Source organism: Squalius cephalus (genome assembly GCF_949319135.1).
Source record: "Squalius cephalus genome assembly, chromosome: 14".
Classification (NCBI taxonomy): Eukaryota; Metazoa; Chordata; class Actinopteri; order Cypriniformes; family Leuciscidae; genus Squalius; species Squalius cephalus.
The window spans coordinates 13,039,348-13,061,988 of NC_137135.1; the positions used below are offsets into that span (position 1 = coordinate 13,039,348).

Sequence of the window (22,641 nt, forward strand, 5' to 3'; positions counted from 1 at the left end):
AATAATCAAACATACAACCATACATTACCCACAATTAAACATACATTCATACATACAAGATGCTTCAAACCAATGGAATTCAATAGATGGCGGCCAGAGGAGACAACCAACAATACACAATACTCAATAGCAACGTGCGACAGCATTGTTCAGCATTGATACTCGATTCTCACGAATAGCCCAAGAGACCCTCAGTTACGCAAGGGGGCCGCGGGATGATCCCGGCACACAAACCGCTTCGCAGTCGCGCACCATATTGCAGTACAGCAGCTCAGTCAGGAACACATGCTATCAATGACATGCTGTGAGGCGTAGGCAGCCAGCACACAGCAGACGAGGAAGCCAGCTTACAGTCTAAGCCTGCGGCAACCACGAATGATGTCACTAGGGCAATACCAAGACCCAATCACACATCCCTTATATCAAATAAGAAAGGGGCGGGGGCTTAAACTAAGCACAGGTGAATGAGATCCTTGTAAGAACAATGGGTCGTACATTAATATTAATATTAGCTCAAATGATCTATAGGGAATTTTAATAATTAATCATGAATATGATTAATATTTTGTATGTTACAGTTACATTAATTTATCGCAGCTGAACTAGATTGATATATGAACGATTACCGTAACGGGTTATGGTTCGTCATTAATACATCAATTGTTCTTATTTCAGCTCGAAGTTATGGGATAACTTTAATGGAATTAATTTAGTTATCAAACAATCTGTTTGTCCAGCGAACAGATTGTACGTAAGATTAAATTAACTCTCAAGGAAAATTATCCTTCTTACAAACACGAGAAAGAGTATCTTTTCCAGGCCTTGAAAAGACACTCTCGGTGTTTGTAGACTAAAATTAGGTTACTTAAATCGTAGCCTACCAAGATAAAGCATATAGCTAAGATCGAACATTTCAGGGACTAAGTAACATGGGCAATTAAATCAGAGTCAGTCAATGGCATATGGAATTTAATAATTGGACCAATACATCGAACTAAGGAATATATCAAACTACACAATACACACGGATTATATGTCTATGTACATCAAATACAGTTAAACAATACAAGATAACGAATAACGAAAATGAGAGAGAGAGAGATAGATAGATAGAGAGAGAGAGATCGGAAGATGCGAGAGATGGAGAGAAGGATGGGGGACGAGATCGGAAGTGAAAGCAAAAATCTGCGATCAGAGATCGCAGTTGGCTATGGCAAAATCACAGACAGTAACCCTTAAGACACAACAAAGAAATCACATCATAAGTTCAATTCAATAATCGATACTTGCATGGCATATGGTTCTCTTTGTATGAGGTGTGTAGGACCGCAGGGTTCTGCGTGTCTTTAAAAGCAGCGCGAGTCGTCTGAGGGGAGGCGTGCGCGTGCTGTCTTCCGGCGCGCGTGCGAGCGCGGGAGCTTCAAAGAGTTGCCGGGAATGATTCAGGCTAAGTTCATTCAGCTCGTGAATGAACAGAGGCGAAGAGGAAAACGAAACTAGACTATAGAAAAACATAAAAGAAATAAATAAAAAGAAAAGAGAAGCAGGCCGAAGCCGGTCCGGACTTGGGTTTTGGAGGAGGAAGGAGAGTAGGAATAAGAGGAGTTTCTGAGTCGGTCTTTTATGGACAATATGGGTTGACGCCTCTGTTCGCGCGAACAACCAATGAACGTCCAAAGGTCTGAAGCGGGAAAAAATGTCTTTGTCTCTGGGGCCACGCCCACTCGGATGAGTCATGAGGAGATGAGCTTTGAGCTGTTCGGCTCCCGAAATATGAAAAAGTGTAAAATAATGCACATTACTTCATTCTGCTATCGAAATTCGACTCTGTTAGATTGAGAGAATTTCAACGATATCACACACGTCATATGAAGATTAAGAAAATCAAGTTACATAAGATATGCATATTTACAAGCATTTTAAAGTTCGTTACATGTCTAGAAATAAGATTTACCCAAAATGTGTTGTACCCTATAGGGTACAAATGGATATGAAGCTTGAGGAACTAAACACGGTACACACCTGATTTGTCTAACCTTATTACCAAAGTTTACCAGAATACACAAACTACACCACGTAAAAGAAAAATTATGAGATGGGAAATTACATCCATGTTTACATTTCTTCGGTGGTTATGCATATAGAAAATTTAGGATTTAAGTAGAAAATGTAGGATTTAAGTAGGAGTAAAGATTACCACGTTAATTCTGCTCCACTCCTAAAAATCTTTGTTGCTGGACATTCCTTTAGGCAATAAAACACAGTTCAACACATGGGGGAAGGGATTGCCAGAGAATGTTAGTGAACCTTCTCTAACTAAAACACTATTGATTAAAGAATACATTTCAAAACCACACCTCTAGAAAATCATAATTATATGATCAAACAAATTACTAACATGCATACAGGAAGGTCAAACCCAAATCTGAGTTACATACATTAAAACTATATTTCTATAGGAGGATGTTTGTGTGTGTGTGTGTGTGTGTCTGTGTGTAGAAAGTTTCAAGTTTCGTTATCTCTCTGTGGTCCAGAGAGGGGAAAGGGGGGGTTCGGAATGTCTCTGAGGTGAAATTAGTGTCGTAAAAGTCAATTGGCCGACTAGCTGGAGCCAAAGCCTGATTTGCACTCACGAGTTCAAAGTGCACCAGCTTTTGTATTCAGGAAGAAATGTTTTTAGCAACACAGAGTATTTGAATTTGTTAATTCAAACCAACGACGAATGATTCGATAGCCAATGTTGTTACATCCTCATTAGTGGATTCAGTCACCCTGCTACACTTTCATTGTGACAAGACTGGCTGGGTTGATTACATTAAATAGACAAGTATCTTTACACTGGGAATTCCAACATGGGATCTTGACATCTAGTTTTCCCTATTTGGACCTAATGAGTGGAGTTTGAAGGTTTAGCCAAACCTTAACTTTACCCCTAAACCTAACTGGGTCAAGCTCCACACAGTTGGCACTGCTGTGAGCACCACTTGATTTCAGCAGTATTAATTACAACATGATTACAATGGGAAATATGCAAGCTTTGTTTCCAAATGTCCAAAGTACAGATACCGTGTCAATAGTGAAACTATTAGATGCAGCTTCTTATGCAATGTCTCGTTCCCATTATCTCAGGGAACCAGGAAACAGGACAATTTAGCTCATAGGGAATTCATATTTATGTTAAAGGGGACATATCATGCTAAATCCACTTTTTTAGCCCTTAAATGCATTTTGTTGTATATTTGGAGTGTTTAGAAGTACAGAAAAGTTGAAATTATTCTCCTCAGGTGCTTCGTTGATATCTTTATATTCTGTTTTGGCCTTATTTTTCAACCTGTTCCGATTTTTCTGTTATCTATGACGTTTTGTGAACTATTACGTCACAGTATTTGCAGCGGAACTGCCAAATAAGGACATTGACTTCCAGCCCAACACTTCGAGCAATCCGCCATTTTTATTTCTCGCTGCAATTTTGTAGTCCAAGCTAAAAGATGCAGAAGTTACGAGAGGGTAAGTTAAAATGTTCGGTTGTTGGATGTAGTAACCCACACGCTTCATTACACCGACTAATGTAGATGAACTGCCGCGCTTGTGACAGGCCGCATGTTTAACTGAAAGAACGAGCAGAGAGAGAGACCCGGTCGCTCGGAGCCAGGCGAAAATGTAAACAAGACACCGTCTCCAAACTAGACGCTGTCTTGCTCTCTCTCCCTCGCACACATTAATCAAAATAAATCGACACGGTGGTAAAAGGTCGGAAGACCAAAGTTTCATGTGTAAATCATAGAGGTGTAAATACAGTAACACACCATTGCGATACATCCATATGAAGACGTTGTTCTGCAGGTTCGTCGTCTTCATTTTCATCTCGCTCCGGCTCCGACTCTGGCTCGAACATGTAAGGCTGGCTGGACAAGTCTTCCGTTGTTGACATTTTGTTAATAACGTGTGAATAAAAAGTTTCTGTGCCGCTAGATAATCGTATCTCTGCTGTCAAACTACAAAAATGGCCGAACGGGGTGGAGTTGAACCTCTGCATCCTGGAGAGGGGGCGGGGTATGAAGTGTCTCAATTGTATTTAAAGAGACCGCACCAAAACGAGTTGCTCTCAGACGCACATCAGAAAAGGGTTAGAAAAGGGGCCTGTGGAGCTATAATAATGAGGAATTCAGACCCAAGCATTGCAGTTCCGCTTTATATAGACCACAAATGTATGATTTATATGTAAAAAGGAACGATTTAAAAGCATGATATGTCTCCTTTAATAGAGTATTTTGAAAGAAGCACTTGTTTTAGGGGCGAACAAATGAATCGTCCAGCACTCAATTGAACAGGCTGTAACTATCAACTCTGCAGCAGATATTAATATCCGAACTATAGTGAAAACACTAATTATTAGTATAGTAACAAGATCAGCAGTTTAAGACATTAAATTCGTAAGCACATAACATAAGACACTTCTCTTTAAATACAAACAAGACTTTGACTATTCTAAAACATAAACTAATATCTAACATATAAACACTCACACATACACATTCAAACGAGTTGCAAAAAGGAAGAAAGTGAGGAAAGAATTAATTTTAAGAGAGTGAAATGATGAAATTTATTTTAGAAGAAAGTTATTAGAAAGTTATAATAAACAAGTAATAAAAACTCGGTGAGTGTTTTAGCGCAATTTTCTCACCTCATGGGATCACAACACTAAGAGATAGTAAATCTTTTCCTGGAATTTTTTTTTTGTGCGTTCCCGAGATTAGACCTTCCTTAACATAATGCCGAAAACCCGAAGTCTCTAGGTGGTCTGATTGAGGAGTAGATAGAAGTGCAAAATTGGTGCGCACAGATGCACAGAACAGAAATCATGAGTTAACAAGCGCAATTTTGTCCGGTGGAAAATTGCGCTAAAAAGTTATTAGCAATGCAATTTATAAGACCTAACCTGAATGAAACATAAATCATAAAATTAACCCCTTTTCTTAGGTGGGGCTATTAAATTTTATATCAATGCACCAGTTCGGAGACGTTACTTGCTTTTGTTGTTTGTGTCTTTGATGGGAATTCCTTTCTGTGGCATCTATCTGGAGTGATGACTTGGGAAGCCAATCACGTTGTGATGTGTTACCAGATGAATGGAAAAAGGAGGCTGTGTCCCAATGCAAAGGCCACGCCTTCGAAGGCCATGAAGGTCGGACTGTGTCGTTAAATGGGACGGTCTAGCATACAGAGGATTGTAATTGTCACCTATCAACTTTGACAGCTACCGTTTATGAGTGACAGTAATGTTTGTACTAGACTTTTTTGAAAATGTTATTTGAAACTTTTTGGAAAGTTTGTACAAGACTTTTTTATGAACCCTGTCTAAAAACAAAACATGGTTCACAAACTCTCTAAATATGTTCAGCATGGGCCATTTCTGTATATAATATAGATATAAACTATATATAACTAGTATAAGTATATAACCATATAGTATAAACTATATTATATCTTAGTAAGATATAAGTCAACATTTGCTTTAAAGTGTCTTTTTTTACGTTTGTATCATTAGATATTTGAGTAAGTTGAAACCCAATACTTGATAAAAAATCATTTTATGTTCATCATCAACAGTAATCATAATGGAGCACATTTTATTATCAAGCAAAAGACAGAGACTTCAAACACATTTCAGAATAGCTCAGAAGATGACAACATACTTACTGTTCTCTTGTAATCTTCCATTGGTGAGTAGCTACTTTGGGGGCTTAAAGGCCCCCATAAACTCACAGCAAAGTTATTTTTTGTTCTTTGCTTTGGACTGGAGTCAAACGAAGTTTGAAATACCTGAGCAGAAGTACAGTACACTGTTAGCAAATTCATGATTCATCACTACTGAAACAGGCTTTGGGCCGCCCCCAAATCTGGTAGCCCACTCCTCAGAGCACTCTCTGCAATTGCTCATCAGTGATAAGGACTACAGTTTCAACTGTAATGGTAATGCCTGTAAGGTCGGTAGGAAGTCCTGCACGAAATGCTTCCATAAGTAATCACTGAGTATCTGTCTGTAATTATGTCTGTGTCTCCACCTCTTCTAACTGAGTAGATCAGACTCAGGATAGACCATCTGAGGTAGGGAGGAGTCAGGCCGCCCAATAAGCAAGGAATTCAGAATCATGGGATCTGGATCTGCTACATCACTAGAGACATAACCCCAAGGGGTTTGAATTTAAGATACCATCAACCTCAACTAAGATGTTTCTCAATACCTATATGGTGACAATCTGAGCACCCAGTGTCGTCCGTAGGGCTGATTTCATACACCTCTCACTTCTCTTTCCTAGGACTCACCAAAGTGAGGTGCGCTGGGAGGAATTAAATGGAACCTGATCTGTTCTTTGGTAAGCTGATCTCTAGGGTGGGTTTGCATATAATTCTACCAACAACAACGGGAAGTAAGTTTACTTCGTTACATTTACTTGAGTATTTTTTGGGAAAAAAATGTACTTTTAAGAGTAGATTTGAATGTGGATAGGCTACTTTTCTTTAATTCGAGTACATTTCTAATGAAAAAAACTGTACTTTTACTTCGTTACGTTGGGCGACGTTCCTCTCGTTACTTTATTTTAATGCAATATGTGTTGTTAAATGCGTAGTTTATTCCAAGCGTGATGTATGTTTTTTCTGGGCTTGAGCGATGCTCAATTCACAAATGAATCACTCTTTTGAGTCGATTCTGTTCAAAGACTTCATCAAACAAGTTGGCAGATCTGTCTAAATCGGTTCACGAATCAGTTTGAATGATCTGTTCAGTTCTACCAGAAAGACTCGGGAGAATAAATACTGTGACAATTATCCATTTATTAGCAACCCAGCAAGCAATAAAGTTCTTTGGCGTAGGCCCCGTCCGTAGCTCGCAATCTGAGGGTCCGGACTCTGCATATCCTGCCTGAAGATCAAGGCAGGGGCGCAGCCGACCCCCGTGAGGTATGGAAGGGACCATCCTGGTGGTGGTGGTGAGGAGGATGGAGGGAAGGATTCAATTTGGAGGAGGTGGGGAGGATGGTGGTGAATTGAAGCGTCAGCATCTGCGAACTCAAACATGAGTAAGTACCGATCTTTTATACCACAAGTGTTGGAATGTGATTGGATAAATGAAAAGGTAGAGTGACGTAACAATTAAGTCTTCCTGGCAGAACTTAATGCTAAATTTAGCTTTCATTTCCTGCACGCACTGAATCGTCTGAAGCGATTTCAATTCACACTCGACTCGGAGTCGTAACAGGAAGATTTAAGAACATCAAGAGCGTTGGATGAAGTGGCCATGGACCTACAGTACAGTCAAGTGAAAGCAAATCTTCAAATGCATCATATATTTGCCAGCGATGAAGATCTTTATTAGTTGAACATCTTCGTATGTTGTCTGTGAATGAATGATTCCACAGGACGATATATTCGATTTCATTTCACTCAGGTAATACATTTTACAACCAAACAGATTATTAGGCCACGATAGCACTACTAGAAAGTATGACATTACCTGTTTTTTGGACATATACATTAATTTATACATTAAATAAGCTACCTGTAATGGTCACCAGCTGGAGTGCCCTTGAGAGCCACTAGAGGGCACTCCACACCAGACTCTCACGTTCACTCACAGACTACATCTCCCATCATTCTCTGCCTGGACTCATCAGCACTCATTATCACATTCACCTGTATCTCATTATCTTGTTTAGTTCACCCCATATAAGCCTGGTTCACCCCTTCACTCACTGCAAAGTTTTGTTTAGTGTCACACTGCAACTCTGAGCGTTTTCCTGGTTTTCTTGTTTCTTGGTTTTTGGATTTCTTGCCTGTTCCTTGGATTACTCTCTTGCCTCTGACCCCTGCCTGTCTTGTTTTTGTTGTTGTTGTTGTTTGTTTGTTTTGTTTTGTTTTGTTTTGTTTTGTTTTGTTTTGTTTTGTTTTGTTTTGTTTTGTTTGGTTTTGTTTTGTTTTGTTTTGTTTTGTTTGGTTTGGTTTGTTTGGACTGTCTACCTGTGTTTGGACCCATTGCCTGTTTATTGGATTACGTGTCTGGATTGCCCCTTAATAAAGCTGCTATTGGATCTCACCTTCGAGTCTCGGAGCAGTTTCGTGACAGAAAACTTCGCCAACACAGATCCAGCAGCTAACTAAGACCCAGACCCATCATGAATCCAGCAGCACAGATCATGCGTCTCCGTCAGGGAGACCAGCCCATAGAGGAATACGTCATGGACTTTTTGGAGCTGGCTCGCTTGACCTTGAGTTATGTCTGATGATCTTTTTCGTGGAGGACTATCCGAGCCGCTTAGCTCCGTAATGCCACTTTATCACCCTAGCTAGACTCTGAAACAGTATGTTGACTTGGCCCTGCAACTGAGTGGCTCAACTTTTTCTGTGGGTTTCACGTCTGCCGATCCAGAGACTTTTCACGTCACGTCTGCCGATCCAGAGACTGTTCACGTCACATCTGCCGATCCAGAGACTGTTCACGTCACGTCTGCCGATCCAGAGACTGTTCACGTCACGTCACTTCTGCCGATCCAGAGACTGTTCACGTCACTTCTGCCGATCCAGAGACTGTTCACGTCACGTCTGCCGATCCAGAGACTGTTCACGTCACATCTGCCGATCCAGAGACTGTTCACGTCACATCTGCCGATCCAGAGACTGTTCACGTCACGTCTGCCGATCCAGAGACTGTTCACGTCACATCTGCTGATCCAGAGACTGTTCACGTCACATCTGTCAAACCAGTGTCTCCGGACAAGATGGCCGCCGCCGAGCCAGTGTCTCCGGACAAGATGGCCGCCGCCGAGCCAGTGTCTCCAGACAAGATGGCCGCCGCCGAACCAGTGTCTCAGGACAAGATGGTCTCTGCCGAGCCAGTGTCTCAGGACAAGATGGCCGCCACCGCCGCCGCCGAACCAGTGTCTCAAGACAAGATGGTCTCCGCCGAGCCAGTGTCTCCGGACAAGATGGCCGCCGCCGAGCCAGTGTCTCAGGACAAGATGGTCTCCGCTGAGCCAGTGTCTCAGGACAAGATGGTTTCCGCCGAACCAGTGATTCAGGACAAGATGGTCTCCGCCGAGCCAGTGTCTTCGGACAAGATGGCCACCGCCGAGCCAGTGTCTCCAGACAAGATGGCCGCTGCCACGTTGCCTGAGCCCTCAGCAGAGATGGCCGCCGACACGCCTGAACCTGAGCCCTCAGCAGAGATAGCCACGGTGTCTGTTCCTGAGTCTGTGTCTGTCCCTGAGCCGGTGTCCGTTCCTGTCCCTGAGCCCGGTGTCCGTTCCTGTCCCTGAGCACGGTGTCCGTTCCTGTCCCTGAGCCCGGTGTCTGTTCCTGTCCCTGAGCCGGTGTCTGTTCCTGTCCCTGAGCTGGTGTCTGTTCCTGTTCCTGAGCCGGTGTCGGTTCCTGTTCCTGAGCTGGTGTCTGTTCCTGTGCCAAGGTCGCCTGCAGGGTCGTCTCCACCCTGGCCGCCTGAAGGGTCGTCTCCTCCCTGGCCGCCTGCACTGCCTGCTCCGCCCTGGTCGCCTGCACAGCCTGCTCCGCCCTGGTCGCCTGCACAGCCTGCTCCGCCCTGGTCGCCTGCACAGCCTGATCCTGCACAGCCTGATCCGCCCTGGTCGCCTGCAAAGCCTGATCCGCCCTGGCCTCCCGTCTTGCCGCAGTCTCCAGGTCCTCTTCCACTTCACAGGCCTGGCCCTCCATCCCGCCCCCGGGTCCTCCTCTGCTCCACCATCCTCCTGGACTATTTTTCTGAGCGTCTGGAATCCGCTCCTTAAAGGGGGGGCTATGTAACGGTCACCAGCTGGAGTGCCCTTGAGAGCCACTAGAGGGCACTCCACACCAGACTCTCACATTCACTCACAGACTACATCTCCCATCATTCTCTGCCTGGACTCATCAGCACTCATTATCACATTCACCTGTATCTCATTATCTTGTTTAGTTCACCCCATATAAGCCTGGTTCACCCCTTCACTCACTGCGAAGTTTTGTTTAGTGTCACACTGCAACTCTGAGCATTTTCCTGGTTTTCTTGTTTATTGGTTTTCGGATTTCTTGCCTGTTCCTTGGATTACTATCTTGCCTCTGACCCCTGCCTGTCTTGTTTTTGTTTTGTTTGTTTGTTTTGTTTTGTTTGGTTTGTTTGGACTGTCTACCTGTGTTTGGACCCATTGCCTGTTTATTGGATTACGTGTCTGGATTGCCCCTTAATAAAGCTGCTATTGGATCTCACCTTCGAGTCTCGGAGCTGTTTCGTGACAGAAACAAAACTTTGCAGTGAGTGAAGGGGTGAACCAGGCTTATATGGGGTGAACTAAACAAGATAATGAGATACAGGTGAATGTGATAATGAGTGCTGATGAGTCCAGGCAGAGAATGATGGGAGATGTAGTCTGTGAGTGAACGTGAGAGAACGTGGTGTGGAGTGCCCTCTAGTGGCTCTCAAGGGCACTCCAGCTGGTGACCGTTACACTACCATTGTTCACAGTTTATGAACACCCACCATCCCGCGGTAGTTTGTGTGTATTATTGCGCAGTGGCGTGCGAACTCGTCTTGAAAACGAATGCCTTTGCCTGCCATAGACACAGTTAACCAGTTTAAACATGCTTGCAGAAATATACATTTGATTATATTTTGGAGAACAGACAGAAGAAGATCCGTCGATGTACTTTTGTTTGTTTTTATGTGTTCAGATGTTCAGTAGCAGTCATGAGCGCGAGTAGCCTGGCTAACGTCAGACCTCTTCTCATTGAGACGTGGTCTGGGAACCACATGTTCATTTTCTGGTATTTGAGGCATGGTTTACGAATGCCCAGAGCCGTTTATTGGGCGCTACGAATGTCTATCAAATGCGCCTGTACGTATCTCATAGCCAATCGTTTCAATTATACCAGATGACGTATGTAGAGCGACAGAAATTCGACGAGGAAGAAGACAAAATAAACTTGCGTTCTAAACTACTTAGAACACTATATAAGGCTGCATCGAAAGGTAACTTCGCGTCTGATGCCATGTTGGATCCATAGATATAAACAAACTGCTTCAGTGTGTCGCATAGACGTCGTCATCGTCTTGCTGCTCCCTCCCCGTTCTGTGATTGGTTCCCTTTTTGAGGGAAAAATCTGGTCCATGGTGTCCAGGCTGCCTAGCAGCGTGAATAAAATCGCGCTGTGCACAAGGCAGCATGGGGAAACCCAGGCTAGAGCGCAAGCACATGTGAAGAGTTTTAACTCTTCTCTGTGTCAATTACATGCCTTTGAATGCAACACTCTGCAGATTCACTTTATTTCGACATTGTCTAATAATCCAAATGTAGTTGTATAAGTTACTATTATACAAACCAAAGGACAGGGAATGATTTTCGGGCTACAGATGGCAGAAATAATGCTTGTCTCTTCTGTTTTTGTTGCAAAGATAGCCTATCTATTTATGATAATAATTGTCATTTAAATAAAAAAATATCTAAATAATATCATTTTATATATATGATGCAAAAGCCTCTAAGTACCATCTGAAATTTTCTTCTAAAAGAGCATTTTTATCAAGCTTGTATGTTTATGTTCAGTTATTTCAATGAAAAGTACCTATTAATTGTCATTAAAGTGAAATTACTGAACTTAAATATACAAGCTTGTTTTAGAAGAAAGTTTCAGATGGCACTCAGAGGCTTTTGCATCTGAAGTCTTCATATAATATATATATATATATATATATATATATATATATATATAAGCCTATATGATCCGAAGTAACTAGTAACTAGCTACTTGAGTAGTTTTTTCATTGGATACTTTTTTATTTTTTATTTCTATAAGTACTTGTACTTTTACTTGAGTACAGTTTTTGGATACTCTACCCACCTCTGTTGATCGGATAGAAGCTTGTAGCTTTTCCCCTACATAAAATCAAGCATTGGAGAGAAATCAAGAATAAATTAGTATCCATATGGATCAGAAGAAGTGGACTGCTCGAGTGGTGTGGCACTTAAAGAGGATATACCACCTTTTCTCTGTGCGACGACACACTTTGATAATAAAGTAGCCGGAACAATCCTCCCCAGTGGAGTAAAAGGGGGGTTTGAATAAAATAAAAAAAGGAACTTTTGGTTGGCCTCTCCACATCTGGCATTCAGGACAATAGTGTTGATGTTTCTGAACCGTCTCACTTTTGCTGTAGCTCAGAATATACCCATTAAGGTCCTAGATTAAGTAGCTGGGTGTTATAGTGCTGAATTATGAAATGAACAGGATGTAAAATGTCTTTGTACAAGTTGTCACATATTCTGAGTCTGCCACCCACTCTGATCAGGTCAGAGTCTTTGTCATGTTCAGGTGTAAGTTTTATCAGATGACTGCTGGTTGGGAGAGTCTTTGCAACCCTGAATAAGGCAGGGTTATTCAGGTGCAAACCGCTCACTGCTGCAAGGCATATAGTTGCGCACCACTACCCGTGCCCTCTTGGGACCCAGAGATAGAGGAAACTGTCAGCAGTGGTACAAAAACGCAGGGGAACAGACACCCTTGGCGAGGAGGCTGAGGGAGTAGCTTACAATGGCCTGGTAGCATTTCAGAGCGGACTCTTGATTTCCTCAGCCTGCTTCTGGACTGCCGAGAACTTTTGGGCACACTCCTCGACAGCGTCGCCGAAAAGGCCACCCTGTGAAATGGGAGCATCGAGAAAGTGTGCCTTGTGGAGATCTCACACCCCTACAAGGTTTAGCCAGGGGGCACTTCTCAACCACCAAGGTGGACATCATCCGGCCGGGGGTCTGCGCTGTGACTTGATCAAGGTCAGTTATCATGTGTAGTTCCTGCATCAACTCCGGCTCAGAACTACCCTTGTGCATTTGAGTGCTTTGGCTTAGTAGACTTGCGCCATCGTATTCATGGCAGAGGTGGCCTGACCAGAAGCACTATAAGCCCCAGCAGCGAGCTGCTGTTGTCTCACAGGTACTGGATGAGAGCTGCGGATGGGTGCCACCACTAGGTGGCAGCGCATTGGGGGCATGCACCGCAACTGCACACTCCACCTGGGGAATCCCCACGAACCCTCTGACTGCCCCACCATCGAGGGTAGCAAGAGACATTTTTGTTTTTTTGGCACCAATATGCTTCCATACTTCCAAAGTTCTTCACTTTTTAAAAATAACATTTTTAAAAAGATGCCGTGTCACACCCGTGTTTGCTCTTTTTAGGGAAATAAGCTCTTTAAGTGCTGAAGCGCACATGGAAATGTGAAACGGCCACAGCACAGCTTGCAGGAATTAGTGCAGCCTGCAGTATGCAAGGAAAGCTCTTTTAGGTTGTCATTGAAACAGCAGGAAATGCTCTCGAAGATCGTGACCACCGCTATAGTGCCTTCACACCAGCAGAGCTTCTTCCTGACTCGTAGTAAATCACTCGCACAGATGATTGCATTGGAACAACACAAATGCTTGGCTCAGAGGTGAAAAGCTGAACTGCGAGCGCACCCGCTTCCATATTTATAACGACTCTAAGGGGCAGAGCTCGCAATGCACGGTTTAGTTCATTTAGGTTACACTCGAAGGTGATTGTTCTCTCAGGCGAGATCCCAATTCGCGGATACGTTCCGACGTGACGTTGAGCGTGACCGACTGAAAGGAAACAAAGGTTGTGTTATCATTAGTTAATGCATTGTGAACTAACATGATACACTGCATTTTTATTAACTTTATTAACAAAGATTAATAAATACTGTAACAAATGTACTGTTCATCATTAGTTCATGCTATACATTAACTAATGTTAACAAATGAGACCTTACTGTAAAGTGTTACCCAATAAATCAATAAAATGACTTAATCTGGCTTTGTATTCTTGGAAAGTGCTACAAGACGGCTGCCAAATTGAATACATTTTTATTGGGGCCCATAACTTAACAAATCACACAAGCATTTGATCAAGGAAGTTGAAATTTGGCATGCTTTTACACTGGTACGAGTGCCAACATTTCCAGATAAAAGTACTTTTTCCCACAACCTTTTATTTCTCTTCAATTTCTTTTCCTGTCTGTACTAGCAAAGTTAGGAATTCACTTGTTATTGTTATGTATAAGTTGGTTAATCAAAAGTAGCTAAACCTCTTTGAGGTGTGTGAAGCCTCCAGATAAATCTGCCAGATTGTATGATTCACTGGGCTCGGGTGTGCTTAGACTAATAATAAAAAAAGGATTTGAAATTTTGCAGACACAGTTGCAAATTTTGTTACCTTACATTTCTCCACACCTCAGTGGAAGAACATCAGAGAAAAAAAAGAGAGACCACACCCTCTGTGATCGTATATAATCACGTCCTGCAGCGGTCTGATTTAGTCAAACTCATCAAACTCAGTGATTTGATCTCACACAGCAGTTATAAGTCATGGGTAAGTTATAAAATATCAGGTACTGCGTGTTTTATCTGATATTGTCTGAATTATGAGGAACTTCTTGTTAGTGTGTAGCATTGCATAAATGTGCTACAGTATAATTACTTAATGATTGAAAGAGCATCAGGACATATTTTCCATGTTGTTTCTAGCATGCATTTATGGAGACGTCAAGAAAATAGACACCACCGGTGCATCAGAGAAGACAGCAAAACAGGATAAATTAACCGTAAAGGGTGAGAAGAATGCATCACTGCTTAGAACTCACATCTGACTTTTGTATGATTGCCAAATATACAGCTCTACATTACAGCTTATATTAACATTGATTTAAACTTGTTATAGGGGTTGATGCCTCTAAAAAACTGGCTGAGGTTGATCTGGCCCGCATGGAGAAATACAAGAGTATAATCACTAAAGTTGGCAAAGCAAAGCAGATGGACCCGGCTGTGATCGCGGGGATCATATCCAGAGAGTCCAGAGCCGGAGCCGCTCTGAAGGATGGGTGGGGCGACCATGGCAATGGCTTTGGTCTCATGCAGGTTGGTTAGAGGAATAGGTCTAGTCTATTTCAAAGTCATAAGATAACATTTAACATAATAACTAAAGCTGATATCCCATGCTAAATATTTTGACATCAGCAAGGAAACGTTGCAAATAATAAGCAGAGAATGTTAAACCATTTCTGAACATTTCTTGTTCTCTTCTTTGATGGTGTTTCTTTCAGGTTGACAAACGCTACCACACTCCAGCAGGTGCATGGGACAGTGAGCAGCATATCACGCAAGCTACTGAGATTCTCATTGGCTTCATTAAAGAAATTAAAGCAAAGTTTCCCCAGTGGACTCCAGAACAATGCTTTAAAGGTAGGCTATGTTTACTCAAGAGATAAATAAAGATAAACAGCATTACAAAAAGACGAATAAATGCGGATAGCACAGGTACATCTCTAAGATGTTTGCTAAAGAGCACTTAATTTGGAAAACATCTGATAAAGTCTTAGAAAAAAGCAGTTTTACACTCTAAATCATAAACATCTTAAAGTAATTTTCTAAATGTCTACTTAACATCTGATTGGAAATATCTAAGAGATATTGCAGATGAGCAAACTAAAGAAATCTTGCAGATGTAAATGCACAATGCAGGGAGTTCATCCCTCAACTTTCATGTCTCAGTTGTTGAAAAATGTCTGTTCCAGGGGGAATATCAGCCTACAACGCAGGTGTGAAGAACGTCCGTACATACGAGCGCATGGACGTGGGCACCACAGGAGATGATTACGCCAATGATGTTGTGGCCCGAGCCCAGTGGTTCAAAAGCAAGGGTTACTGAAGAACAGCAGTTATGAACCCGTAAAACTGAAAAGAGCACAACAACTCAAGATGACAAGTCCTCATTTTTAATATTAAACCTTCTGTTTTGGAATGAATGCTGATAGGATAGCCTAGCTTTTAAGAGTTTGGGCCATTTTCAAAACAAATACATTTCCTATCTGATGAAATAAAAGTCATTTATTTACGTAAATCGTGTGTCCGTGTGTTTACTGTTTATCACATCTCTTTCTAAAGCCCACACCTCTCATATTCTTTGCTCCTGGAAGTGGAGCAGTGCAAACACGTACTGGAACAGCTTGTTGTTTTCCACGACAGAGGGCGATGTTGAGCTAATCCTGCTCTCACACACAAAACACTGGAGAATGTCATTAGTGAAAATCTGGTGTTTCGCTCGTTTTAAGGATGGCCAGATACCTCTAGGATTTCTTCGCGTCGTAAGTACATGTCTACGTTAAAGCAATAATACGTTCTTTCGGTTTTATTGAGGCTTTCTGTCGGTTTTGAGCTCACTAGCCTATACATTGGACAAAGCGGTTGTTTGGGAAGTTTGGGAAGCAAACATCTCCATCACTTTCCGCTAGTCCAGTGAATAATGTTATGCGAACTTTTTTTAGTGAGTTACAACCGACGGCGTGTTATCTTCTTTCGTGGTTTATCGCATTTTGAATTCTCTGTTGTAATGTTTGCTGTAAAACATGATAACTTAAGATAGTTGAATAGAGCTGTGTAAATATTCGTGCAGCGAGCTGTCATATAACGCCTAAAGATTTGCACATCTTGACATTTGCGGGTTTTTTTAATAGACTATATGTAACAACCTATACATTCCGATTGTATCCTGTACGTAGGCTACCTTTTTAGTTCAACTTTTTTCACGCTAGTTCTTGGTTGTTGTTGATTGGTTGTTTCTAAGTCGTGTTTATGTAGGCTATATCTTAATTTTTTTTCAAAAAACCTTTAGAGAGCCACAAAATTATCTTCACCTATTTTCTTCACCTTCATGGCTATAAGAAAAACACATGGATAGATATTAAATGACATAGACTATCTATAGCCTAATTGTAGATATTGCAACAATATGTTTTTTTCTTCTTCTGGGATTTACATTATTTACACAATATTGCAAATATATAATGTAAATCAATTTCTTGATAACCTATGTGAAAATATTAACAACATGATCTAGCCACCAACATATCTAGAAGGTTAAACAGTTTAGTTAAAAGAAAAATGAAATGTATTCTACAAACTAAATTGCAGGTTTTCATGCTCTTCAGGAAAAAACATCTGTGTTAACTGTGTCTGTGGTAACAGTGTTAACATTGTCTGTGGCGCTTGATCTGGCATCACCCTGCTGCTCAGAGATCAAATGACCCTCCTCTTGCTCTCAGTTGTGTGTGTGTGTGTGTGTGTGTGTGTATGTGTACTGTACAGGTAGTACAGCCTCATCATCAAATTAGACAAGTTTGGTCTCAGAATCATGTCTCATTTGATGTCCGGCTATACATTCAATTAGTATTTGGAGAATTTGACATGAAATTTCAAGCATTTTCAGTTTAGAGCCTTGTGGTGTGATATGTTCGAATTTATCATATTATTTATCAGTTATATGCTGACCTTATATTAATTGAGACACTAGATTTAGATATTTTTCCGTCGAAAAGGCTGTATAAGGCTAAAATGAACTTGTGAAGATATTGATTTAAAGGGTTGAAATTTTGAAAAGAAGTGGTAATTAGTTACAAGACCTAATGTAGACAAATCTAACATAGGAGCTTGTTTTCGCTATGGAATAAAAAATAAAAAAGGTAACTGAGACCCAACAACTGTGAGTTTATATCTCACAATTCAGGGTTTTTTTTCTCTCAGAATCGCAAGTTATATGCTTGCAATTTCACAGGGTATCCGCGGGGTCTTGAAAAGTATTAAAAGGTGATATATCAATTTTGGGAAAATTAACACCCTTAAAAAGTATTAAAAAGTCTTATCACGGCTTAAGTCTTACATTTTGAAAGTATTTTTTCTGAATTAGCTGTCTGAATTAGAGTCCCAAAAACATCGTAAAATTGTGTGAATTTAGTCATTTTTATTAAAAAAACAAACAGGTACATAAAAAACTAGGCTATTGTGGGTGCGTTCGTAAATTGCCTTTGAGAGCACCAGAGCGGGCAGGCGGGCGGAAGTTCAAAAGCACAATGTACGCTCTGGCGTTCCCAGTGCGTATTACAACGCACCGAAATGTTTTAAGAGAAGGTTGGTGAACGCATGAACAGAATGGGGAAGTGCAAATTTGCAGCGTCCTGGCTGGAAATGCCGGACTTCAAAGAGTGGCTGCAGCCAGTCGAGGGGAATGTCAGAGAGGCATATTGTACATTATGCAAGAAAAATATAAGTATTGTGTCAATGGGCATTAACTCGTTAAAGTCCTACATGTGTTGTGCTAGCCACAAAGCCGCTGCTAGCCGCCGAGAGCGGCAGCTCTCCATCGCTAGCTTCTGTGGTAATCGCGTTGCAAACTGAGTCCAAACTGAGAAGCTGCTGGGAACAAAATCAGAAGAACTGAGGCACATGTCAGCATGATTGTTGTTGAGGGTGGAGCAAAGTTTTGTTTTGTTTTTTAATAAACTTTGCTTTGATTTACTATCCCAGCCTATTTGATTTTTTTGTATCAGAGTGGTCTATAGTCTTTATCACAAAACTAAAACTGTTAAGTTAAAAGTATCACTGATGTAAATGGTTACAGCTTGAAGTGGCGGTGAGGTATTAAAAAATATTGAGAAGGTCTTAAAAAAGTCTTGAAAAGGTATTAAAATTAACTTCAAGATTCCTGCATATACCCTGTTTCAAGAAGTAAAGTGAGAATTGTGAGATATAAACTGACAATTGTGAGGAAAAAAAAGTCCAAATTGTAAGATGTCGGCTAAACACAATTGCGAGAAAAAAGTCAGAATTGCAACTTTTTTTTCTCGGAAATGCAAGTTTATATCTCACAATTTTGAATTTTTTTTTAAAAACTAGTAAACTTTATATCTTATAAAGTAATAAACTCTCGTAATTGTGATAAATAAAGTTAGAATTGCACGATACGTGCCCGGTTTCACAGAAAAGGCTTAATAGTCCCAGACTAAAATGCATGTTCGAGCTGTCTTAACTGAAAGCAATCTTAAAATAAATCAGTGCCATTGTTTTGCCTCAAGATGCAATAATGTTTTTTTACTAGGCACTTTTATAAAAGCTAGCCTACTTAAATGTCCTAATTTAACTAAGGCCTAATCCTGGCTTAATCTAAGCCCTGTCTGTGAAACCAAGGCTAAACTTGCAATTCTGACTTTGTTTCTCTCAACTGCAAGTGTATATCTATAAATTCTATAAAGTCAGAACTGTGAAATAAAGTCGCAGTTACAACATGAACAAGTGTTCAAGCTTCCATAATGTGACATACATTTTAAATTAGTTTTTTTGTTTTTTTGTTACCTTGTTAAAAACAAGAGATGATGCATCACACAACATCTACAGTAATTGACACTCATTAACTCTCTCTGTATTTCATATGAGTTGTGTAAGCAGGCAAATAGCTGAACTGTACTTTTATAGGTTATTAAGCCTCTCCGAGCATGTGTTAAGAGAGCCTGTTGTCCTGTGTTGATGATGAGCCATGTTAATAGTCCTGTTGTGTCGATACTTTCTAAGATACTTAGAAAAGAAAACGTCGTAAAACCCAGGGTGCAATTATTTCATTATGATCGTCTCATTAAACTATTAAGACACTCCATTTGGAAGCCTCCCTCCAGAAACGCCACACACCGAGTTTTAAAGAGCCTGGAAAACAGGGGGATACAAAGTTAACTGGTCACAGATAGAGGAAAAGAGCAGCTGAATGGGCCGTGTTCATTGGTCAAGCTGTGTGGACCCAGCTGGATACTTTCTATTGTAAGGGTGAAGGACTTAACGGACACATGGAGAGCCTGGCCTGCTCGTGGCTTTGTTTTAGGAGTTCTTTCTCAGGAGAAGATAGACTTTGCATGCTGAGAGGAACTTACATATTCATCTTATAAGTTATTTCGAAACATCAATCCACACGTCCCGCTTTTCAGGCCCTATGAGCCGAGGGGTATCATTTCTTGGGTTATTTACAGTTTGGCATACATGGCCTTAATTAGAGTGTGGGGTAGAGCGCTGCCTCAGAAGATGCGTTCCAGATGTGGGCTGGAATTCAGAGAGCTTTGTAAAGAAAAGAAACAGTGCTCTGCAGGAGATGCCTAAAGAAACTTGAGTCAGAGAAAAGTGTTGAAGGGAATTGGCAGAGTTGAGATGGGGAGGGGGTGCAAGTTTAAATATTCATGACTATGTCTATATGTCTTTAAAAGAATGTAGTCAATTTTGTTCTGGCTGATTCTGTGCTTAGATGTTTGATGTAATTGAGTGAGGGTTGGTATTACAGCACTATCACCTGTGACGGCCTGTGCCAAATGCTTACATGTAAAAGAAAATAATGATTTTAGGTTAAAATTCACATGGAAAAGTATTTTTTAAAACTACACTCTAACTCTACAGGTCAAGTACCGTTTGGGGTCGGTAAGACTTTTGAACGTTTTTGAAAGAAAGAAGATTAACGTTCGGAAACTTCTCCGAAGTTTTGGCTCAGACTTTTGATTTTGTTAGTATTTTTTCTGAAGAAAGAAAGACAAACATAAATGGTGATGAAAGCCAAAATATTAAATGTAATGGATGTATGTATATTGACTGACTAATCCGCTATTTTGTCGAGGGGGGCAAAATTACAATTTTCACAACAGATGTGGAGCCAAATTACAGGGAGTAAAAATTAATAAAAAAATGGCAGCATAATTTTTATTTATTTTTACACAGAGATTGCTAGGTTTATCAGTTAAATCTGTTTAATTTAGCAATCTTTGTTGCATTTTATGCCAATGGTGATAGTTCAAAAATGGGAAAAAGCACTTCTTGTGTCTTTTGTCCTAAGTTTGCTTGCCTGTAACTCATGAAATAGGCTATTAAAGATATCTTAGTATCATTTTAGATTTAGGTTTTTAACAAATATTTATTTTGGTATCTTTATTTTCATTTAATTTAAAGGCCAGATATGGACACTTTGCACACAGCTAATTAATATGTTGGCTTTTTTTCTTCATTTATGTATTTCTTTCACCAGAAAAAGTTGACACGGAATGACCCAATACTATTTTTTTTCTTTAACGAGTTCAAAGGAACAGCATTTTTCTGAAATAGAAATCTTTTGTAACATTATAAATGTATTTACTGTCACTTTTGATCAAATTAGTTCATCCTTGCTGAATAAAGGTTTTAATTTCTTTAAAAAAAAAAAAAGTGGTGTAGTAATCTTAGATGCTGTAACAAGTTTCTTGTATCGTTTGGAATCACCTTTTTTTCATTAACTAGCTCAATACTATTCCATGTAGTCTAATCAACTACTATGATCATGGAAAGGATGCATAATAATTAGCCTATAAAAGAATTGTAGCAATCATGACATGTCCTGTGGTGTGATATGCTATACATGACATGTCAGCTTTCCAAAAGTATTTAACTATCCAAATGTGAAGAAGGCTGTGGAGGGGAGTCAAGGACGTTTGATAGAGTTTGTTTTGCTGATTATCAGACAACCGCATACTATGACTGAATGAATGAATCTACTGATAATATGGCCCTTTTGAGTAACCATATGCCTGAAACAAAATATGGGTTTCTTCAGCGGCAGAGCAAAAAGGTCTCAGGAAATACCAACGTGTTTTTTTTTTGTTTTTTTTCATGACATTCCACCCAGTTTTGAGGAAGAGAACTGTAGGACATATGCCTGCAGTGCAACTCCATAGGCATTCTGTTCACCATATGTGTGAGGTTAAAATAAAGGGGTCTGAGCACCATTAACGAGTGTGAACTTGATTTCTCTGGATACCTATGTTGGTCTAAGCTGTTTAGTATGAAAGCCAGATCTCCACCCCCCAATACCGGAAGAAAATACTCTTTAGAAATCCAGCATTTGCCATTGTTTGTGTTTAAGAAAAGGAATCATCTGGCGGAAAGCTTGTTTACACTTTTGCTGGATACTCCTACACGATTTGCCTGAGGGGAAGGAAAATATTCAAAACTGGCAGCAAGGCGAAACATTTGTAGGCTATGTAGTGAAGACGTATGGGTTGAGGTTGAGTGCACAGCACATTTTCTAAAGAAAACAGGGTAAATGACAAATGTCCTGTTACTAAAAATGTCATTTGCAGCCTGCTGAAGCTTGCTCTTTAAAAGTCATCTTTTTATCTGCATGAACCAGCAACACTTTGGTAAACGTTTTAGCTAAGACATAATAAGCACTAAGTTTCCACTATTACACAGTACGCTCTTAAAAATAAAGGTTCTGTTGGCATCGATGGTTTCATGAATAACCTTTAATATCCATGGAATCTTTCCATTTCACACAAGATTCTTTTTAGTTCTTCAGATTAATAAAATGTTCTTTACACTCAGAAAGTGGTTATTTTCAGAACTGTTCACTGAAAGGAGAACCCAAAAATGGTTCTTCTATGTCATCACTGTGAATACCCCCTTTTGAAACCTTTGTGTTTAACAGTGTAACTTGACGTAAGGGATAATGTACATCCAGCCGGTTGTTATCACAGAATAAACCCCAACAGGGTGATCAGGACCCCGATGCGAAGAATCACCCCGAACTGGGTTTATATTGCAACCGCTTGGATGTACATTATCCCGCTTATTACACGGCTACGTACTTGCCACATAAGTGAATAATTAGACATGAAATATTGACTTATATTTGATTAGTTCTTTAAACGCAAAGCTTCCACAAAGGAAGCAATAGCTAGCAAGCGGCAAGTTCAAACTAGACAGACATTTAAGGGAT

The 22,641-nt window shown here is 40.6% G+C and overlaps 2 protein-coding genes across 4 annotated transcripts in view; both read left to right on the forward strand.

The window, feature by feature from the left end:
- Positions 1–6,861: 6,861 nt before the first annotated feature.
- On the forward strand, positions 6,862–15,930 carry LOC307171456 (lysozyme g-like). 2 transcript variants are annotated; one of them, XM_079893068.1, is made up of 6 exons: positions 6,862–7,082; positions 14,273–14,406; positions 14,562–14,645; positions 14,755–14,951; positions 15,137–15,275; positions 15,608–15,930. In XM_079893068.1, exons 2-6 carry the CDS (start codon positions 14,403–14,405, stop codon positions 15,739–15,741), a joined length of 558 nt encoding a protein of 185 aa, XP_079749194.1. In that variant the 5' UTR covers positions 6,862–7,082; positions 14,273–14,402; the 3' UTR covers positions 15,742–15,930. The 2 variants fall into 2 exon arrangements, with proteins under 2 accessions (XP_079749194.1, XP_079749193.1); XM_079893067.1 differs by lacking the exon at positions 6,862–7,082 and having other exon boundaries at positions 13,150–14,406.
- Positions 15,931–16,064: 134 nt separating this feature from the next.
- Positions 16,065–22,641, forward strand: part of LOC307171659 (uncharacterized protein) — a 43,081-nt gene continuing 36,504 nt past the window's right edge. The window contains exon 1 of one of the 2 annotated variants that reach the window (XM_079893417.1): positions 16,065–16,177. The gene's annotated coding sequence lies outside the window, so the exon portion shown is untranslated. The remainder of the gene's footprint in view (positions 16,178–22,641) is intronic. The other variant, XM_079893419.1, reaches the window with a different exon arrangement.